This window comes from Apodemus sylvaticus, chromosome 2 (assembly GCF_947179515.1).
Source record: "Apodemus sylvaticus chromosome 2, mApoSyl1.1, whole genome shotgun sequence".
In the NCBI taxonomy this organism is placed as follows: Eukaryota; Metazoa; Chordata; class Mammalia; order Rodentia; family Muridae; genus Apodemus; species Apodemus sylvaticus.
In genome coordinates, this window is record NC_067473.1 from 61,479,794 (window position 1) to 61,487,452 (window position 7,659).

At 47.0% G+C, this 7,659-nt stretch overlaps 1 protein-coding gene across 2 annotated transcripts in view; it reads right to left on the bottom strand.

The window, feature by feature from the left end:
- Positions 1 to 4,362, bottom strand: part of Dgki (diacylglycerol kinase iota) — a 453,557-nt gene extending 449,195 nt beyond the window's left edge. For both annotated transcript variants that reach the window (XM_052173449.1, XM_052173448.1), the window contains exon 1: positions 3,967 to 4,362. In XM_052173449.1, the coding sequence (XP_052029409.1) occupies positions 3,967 to 4,352 (386 nt within the window). In that variant the 5' untranslated portion in view covers positions 4,353 to 4,362. The remainder of the gene's footprint in view (positions 1 to 3,966) is intronic.
- Positions 4,363 to 7,659: the final 3,297 nt, after the last annotated feature.

Here is a 7,659-nt window from a genome sequence, read left to right on the forward strand (position 1 = left end):
AGAGGAAGCACTGAAGAAAGAGCAGGAGAGCTGGCCTTGTTGGTCCACAGCTCATGAGTCAGAGGCAGGTGCACCTATGTGAGTTCGAGACCAATCCGTTCTACAGAGTATACACAGTGAATTCCAGGACAGCCAGAGCCATGCAGACACCCTGACGAAATTTAAGAAGAAAAAAGAAAAAAAGAGAAAAAAAGATCAGGGAAACCTGAAGAATCATGTGGCTGACATAATCAGTGCTCTCTCTCTCTCTCTATCTCTCTCTCTCTCTCTCTCACATACACACACACACACACACACACACACACCACTGGTATTCATATACACACATGCAAAGAGTTCAAACCTAGCACAGATGCTTGAAGAAACAACCGGAAAGATGCAATCTAAAGAGAAAATCCTTTAGAGTCAGTTGCCTCCAGTCCAAGCCCCAAGCTTCCCTAAAACAGAGATAGTACTAATCACAGTATGGAACCACCACAAGCTCAAATAAGATGGAATATACAAGCTCTTGTGTGACCAGCATCATTCCACACCTAAGCTCTACTTAGAAGATGGGCTGCCTTCGTGGCCACATGTGATCCCAGAAGTTGGGAATCAGAGACAAGGCATTCCCAGAGCAAGTTGGCTAGCTAGACTAACCAGAATCAACTGGTTCCAAGTTCAAAGACCCTGTCTCAGTAAATAAAATTAAGAGATTCTAAAAAGAAAATATCAACTTCAACCTTCCACATGCACCTGCACATATACATATGCACCCACACACATTCCCACACTCATGCTTACACACAGGCACACACACAGGCATACAAAAAAGAAACAATATGCTAAAATACTTCCCACAATGTTGCCTGACAAACAGAATACAGTCGATACCTCTTCTCTCTGTCTTTCTGGGTTTTCTTTACTTTTTACTCACTTAAAAAATTCTAACAGCAGGTAAAATAAGGAGTCCCTACATATTATATTGTCCTTTACATATATATATCTGTTGCAACACCATTATTTGCAAAGAAAAAGGAAGTAGTAATTTTAACAGAAAAATGCCAGATTCGTTGCAGTGCCTGCTAAAGCCTTTAGCTTTACAGTCTACAGGACCGATTTGCTCTTGGGGTGCAGATTCTGAAAGAAAGGAAAAAAATCTCACGGGAAAAATCATCCTCCCAAAAGAACAGCCTATGAAAGAAAAGATAATGGGGGGAAATCTAGGGGTATGTAAAAGAGTTTATTTGACTTCACGAAGCAAAAGTCAGCAAAATGAATAATCTGCCTTCAGTAATGGTTATTTAAAGGTTTTTTGTAAAGGGCTCTGGTTCCTAAAAAGACAGGAGTCACTGCATATGCCCACCCACTCTTCATTTATTTTTAAACTCTAGCTTATATGTTCCTTAGCAACAAGAGGAGCAGATGAGACCCCCTACACACACACACACACACACACACACACACATTCTCCAAAGCCCCCTTCTTCACACCAACTTTCATTCTACAAATATTCATGTTCTTCAAGACATTTCCACCTGCCTGCAGATCTTCACTCCACCACCTCAAATGATCCCCTACACAGAAGCTGTACCTCCTACTCTAGCCATACACTTCTGCATAGAATCTACTCCCTGAGGGCTTCCTAAGTCCACTCCACTGCCTCCCACTAGTCCCCCATGCTAAGTTGTGCCCAGAGTCCTTTCATCAAGACCATCCAGTTCAGCGCCACCTCTGAGCCCAGCACAAAGGGCCACCACAGCAAACAGGAAGACCATTTGCTATGACTCTAAAAACAAATACATAGCAGTGTCCAAAATACAGAGATGACCCAGGATTAACCCATGCCAGGCGAGATCACTACCCACTGCCCTTCTTGCCTATAAGACTGCCTGGCTTGCTTCGGCTGAGCAGTTTATGAGTTCAAGGGTCAATGACTGACCCTTGGAGACAGCAACTCTCAGGTATTGGTGTGTAAGCATCACTTGAGGAGTGTGACAGCCACCATCACCCACAAAGAGTGAAGGCTATTCACCTGGGGACTGCAAACCTTCTGACCAGCCACCTGAGGTGCTGTGTGTGAGGCTTTATTCAAAAAGAAATAGCATCCAAGAAATAAAACCCACCACAGTGGGTTTCAAGACAGTCCAGTGTCAAGTTCTGTTCCTCTCATGCAAAAAATGTTCCTGCTTCCATGTCTGTTTGTGTATGAACACACTTCTGCGTGCCTGTGGGAACATTCTGCCCAGAAAGCTGCAGCCCCTACACTATGCTTTTCCAGGAGAGAGGCTCAGAGAATGACCCCTGCCAAGAGGCAAGCTCAAGTGATTTCCCTTGCAAATTCTGGCTTCACGGCCCTACCCAATGAGGAGTCTCATGAATATCAATGACCCAGGAGCCTCTCTTAGCCCAGAAGCCCAGACCCACAGTGTATTTCACGTGATAACACCCCCTCAACTTAAATTAGGCTGAATATAGTCCCTGTTCCCCTAAGAGCCAGACAGACCATCATAAGTAGAACTGAACTGCCTGTGTCCTAGCCTACCTCCCTAGGCCTACCCCACTACCCCCCCATCTGCCTATTTTTAGAAACCGAAAATATAAAAAGATACATTTGGATCTGATCTGTGTGAGTAACTAAGAGAACAACTCAGGTGGGAAACTCCCTCTGCTCATGGAGAGCAAAATGCAAGCAGCGGATGCCGCAGCAGCCACCTGGCTATGGAGAGCATTTAGGAATCAGCAGAAGCAGGCATTTAGACACAGAGCACATGCCCCGATGACAGGGCCTCCAGTCCAGGCAATGCCTGTGGGGATCCCAATGATTCACACACCTGCCCCTATAAACAGAGCACACCCTCGCAACCCACACACCTCTGTCATCTGCTTTTGCTTACATAACAGCACATGGTGTGACAGGCTTAATATTTTAGATGGTTTTTCTAGAAGGGAATGCTAACCCAAAAGGAGGAGGGCTCCAAAGATGCTTTCCTTTGACCCCCCCCCTTTTCAAGTATCACTCTGAGACCCAGCAATATGCTGCTTATTGCCTCAACTTTTAAAAGAAATCACCAGTGAGGGTGGTCTCGGCGCTCTCTCTCTCTTGCCTGGAGATGGGAGAGGAGCGTAGGGAACCATTAAATCTTCACTTTGGTTTGCATCCTGACCCAACTGGGGCTTTTTAAAAGCGTAATTGTGCGGACATTCATCGTACACTGTCCTAGTGTCAAGATACATCCAGCCTCAGGTGCCAATGTGAACTCTTCTCCCCCCAACTGGGACTGGCGGTCAGGGAGGAAGCCTGGGAGTAGGCTGTCCACAGCTTCTTCTGGACACACTGGGAGTGGGAGAGAACACACACGCACTTAGCGCCAACACCCACTGACATACCTACATACCTACAGGAAGAGACCCACACCTCACCAGTCTTTAACTGACAAGAACTTCCCATAAGGATTTCTCTTCTGTATAGGTTGTTCTTTGCTGCCTGTCAGAACAGAGCTCAGCCATCCGGTGAGTGCCCAAGGCTCACCCAGCGAACTCTGCGAGGAAGAGGGAGTGCTGAGGACACTAGCCTAGGGGCAACTTTGGCGACTCTTCTTCAAACTGGGCAAGTCTAGGTCTGCATCCCATGCACTCACAGATAGGATACGGGTGTGATCTTGTTCTGACCTTAGTGTTCCCTTCTCTTACAAGTGCACCCTACCTGGGTGTTACAAGGAGAAGCTGGGACACCCCACTTCTTCCCTTCAACATAGAATTAGAGGATGAGAACAACCTATCCCCCGGGAGAGAGAGTGAGGGAAGACAGACAGACAGACAGACAGACAGACAGACAGACAGACAGACGGAGGAGAGAGAGAGTGAGAGAGAGAGAGAGAGAGAGAGAGAGAGACTGCGCCCCAACTCTACAGAAGTGCCTCTCAGGAGCTAGAGCAAGCGTCCCCCGCCCTGGGCGGCACCTGTCTCGCTAGCTCCCGCGCCTACCTGTAAGAGACCTGCTTCCGGAAAGTTAAGTCCCTCAGCTTCTCCTCCAGCGCCTCTTCCTTCTCTTTCTGTCCGGCGGCCGCGGGCTCCTCCAAGGCAGCCGCCGCCGCTGCCCCTGCACCCCGCGGGTCCGCGCCGCCCTCGGCACCCAGGCAGCAGCTCCCGGCGCCGCTTCCGCTGCTGCTGCTGCCGCCCGTCGCCCCTCTCTCCTCTCCCGCCGAGGAGCTGGGGTTCATGGCGACCGCTCCGGCGGCCGCGAAAGAAGCCGAGGCGGTGCCGCTGCAGAGGCCGGTCGGACTGAGGGCGCTGGAGGCGGCGTGAGCGCGGGCAGGTCCGCGCGCCGCTGGCAGGGGCAGCAAATGGCAGCCCCTTCCCGCAGCATCCATCCGCGGCTGCACCGCACCGGGGCATTGTGGGAAACTCCGTGCCTCCACTCCCCCTCCCCAACCAATCAGAGGCCACCTCTCTCCGCCTCCCCTCGGCCTCGCCCGACTAGCCGGCTCCCTCCAATTCTCCCACCCCTTCTCCTTTTTCTAAATTCAGAGCAAAAGCCGGGACTGAACTTGAACTCTGCCTGCAGGCAATGGACCGCAGTGGAAGAGAGAGGGGAAGGGTGGGAGCCGCGGGGCTTAGGACGATGGGGACGAACACTGGCCATGAGGAAAGGAGAGTGTCCGGGGAAACTTGGAGGCAAGCCGGGTTGCCGCGCCCTGGTTGGCGCACAAGGGAAGCGGACCCGGACCCAGGAGCTCCTCTGCCCTGGCAGTGGCTGGTGAGCTGCTGGGCACTGCTTAGTCCCAGTCCTCTGATGACAGATACCCAAGGCAGCATTTTGTCCGTCACCTCCTTGCAGCATCAGAGCTGGCGCCAAGCAGTAACCTCCAGGCGTTGGGGGGACCTTTGGGAGAATGTATCTGGAGCACTATTAGTAGGAACCTTGGGAGGGATTCTTTAACCATGTGAATTATGGAAGGGGTTAGATTTAAGCTCCAGCTGCTTCTTCTCAAGGAGAGGGTCGGTCGGGACATCTTCGCCAATGAACACCCGCGTCTAGATACTCGCTTAGTGCCTTCCAAAAGCTTAGAGATGCTCCCTAATCAGCTGTTAATTAGATTGAATCGGATCACAGGATCCTCGGTGAAGCAGAAGGCTGAGAGCATCCCTGAAGCAGAAGTGAGGACCTGAGTGCCTTGTGCTGTGGGTTCCCATGCGGTGGGCTCACAGGCGGAGGGGAGAAGGAGCTAGACCAGGAAGGGGCTTCTATCGGTTCAGACACCAAGGCTGAAACCTATTGCGCTGGAGGAATTTAATGTCTGCTCTCTCAGTTTTTGTTTCTAAGATTATTGAAATCTGTGCGGTTTGAATGATGGGCAACAAAGTGTTCAAGATAGATCATTTTCTAAATTAGATGTTTTTCATCCAAGAAATCTCTGCGGTCAGAAAACGCGAGAAAGATCTATACTCAACAGTAAGTGCGAGTAACCAAACTACATATGTAAATGTGCATGCTAGTAAAGATGGCCTTTCTTTTGCCCTAAAATTAGGAGGTTGAGCAAAGGAATCACAAGCCTCGTCCAGCTCTCACGGTGTGCAATTCCTCTCACATGTACATTATATAAGACAGGGCAGGGACATTTTCAGAGAGAAAGGAAAAAAAAGAATACCTGTTGGGGATCAGCACTTCACATGCACACACACACACACACACACACACACCTGGGCTTCCCCTAGCATGTTTCAAGTGACTTTCTTCACACCCAGGCTAGTTAATGGAGGTTAATCTTTCTGGGGCAGTGTACCCCCTCTTTGGATGACCCCTTACCTGCTTTTATGGCACAATCACAAACATGTAGATTACATGCCAATAGCCCTGAATTCCTGGATCACCTTCCTCAGTAGCCAGACCTTCCCAAAGCATTCTGCCATGTCACCCTTCCATTTATAAATATTGCTAATGGAATGTCATCCTTTGGGTCAAGTTTGCTTTGTCCTTGTGGCAGTAGCTGGTCTCTAGGGGTCGTTCGAGTGCATGGAAGAGGACATGCCCGCTTCCCCCTCACACTGAATCACAACCTCACTCAGAGTTGACTTTTGTCCAAATCTCATCTACTCTCTGCTCTGTCTACCATCATCCTTGCCCACTGGAGCCTGCCGTCTCCTTGTCTGTCTCCAATATCCACCATGCTGTCTCCTTCACCTTCATTAGATCTTAGTTTGCAGATCTATCTCATAGGGAGGCCTCCACTGATGACTCTTCAGAAGGTGTTGATTGCACATCAGCAGATTCCCATCAGGCTAGGCTTGGACCACAGCAACTGTTTCTTTTCAGTCTCTCCCAAGTGTGTATCGAGGTTATATCATGTCTTATATTCATAAACAAACCACACATTATATGATAGGCATGCATATCATAGTCTATCACTGAGTCTCAGGAAAGAAGTGTATTTGGTTTTGAACATACAAAATATGTTCAAGTTGACTTTCTATGAAAGAAACACAAATATGAACTATAGAATGCCACTTGTTAGGAGAATTTGCTAATAAACAGTGTTGGTAAAGATGATGGGTAAGTGAATTGGGGAAATTCGCTAACATCTACCAATATATGAAACATATTACCTAGACTGGGTGTGGTGGCTGGTCTGGTTTATGTATCAGGTTCCAGGCTTACACAGCAAGACCATTACTACAAAAACAAAAGGAAGAAAAAAAGCATTTCCTAACTAACCCAACAACCCACTTCTGAAATTTCACAAAAATTTCATCTGTTGTGTTAGTAGAAATTTTCATAATATTTAAACAGCCTGGTAATTCTTCTATATTAACATTAATATATGACTAATTACCTATGAGGAATGAAATTCTCTGGGGCCATTTGGAGAAATAAGGGGAATTATATTATTATAAAATGATCTCAAAGAATAATAATGTTATCCTAAAAAGAAAGTAAGAGCCAAGTAAAATGTTTAGTATGCTACCACTAATGGAAAAACTAGTATATATATATATTAGCTCTACAACTAATGGAAAAACATGTATATATACATGTATACATACACACACGCACACACACAAATATATCTACTCATGCTCAGAGATTGTTGAGATACATTAAAGTAAGCATACATATGGAAAAGAGAAAGGTGTAACACAAAACAGTGGAACTCAAGCAAAGTCGAGCAGTTCTAGAGCTTGAAATTTTTCATAATTCAATCAATTTGTACTAACAGGAGACAGTCTGTCTCCCAAACTAATAGAAAAGCCAGCCCAACCTATCAGGGTACACAGTTGCATATTTAAAGTGTTTCAGTGGGCTGCTAAACAAAAGAAAATGAGCTTTAAAATCATGGTCTGTGCAAATGTACCCTAAATGAAGACAGAGAGACCTCTGGGAGGCACAGACAACTGAAGCAGAAGAAAAATCAATTTCTCGGTGGAAGGACCTTTTGAGAAGTTACTGGGAAGATCGGTGGTCCTTTTAGACAACTTGTTTTCCCTGATACTGTACTAAGCAAAGTTGACATTGTTCGATCAGTTTTGTACTTTTCTTCTTATTTACTGAGAGGTAGAATTCCTCAACATGACACAGAAGCACTCCAATCAGGAAAGGACACTGTTTAAAAACATGCGTTATTCTGAGTGACCTAAGGTCATACAGAACATGAGCATTGCTAGGTGCTTGGAAACATTGGT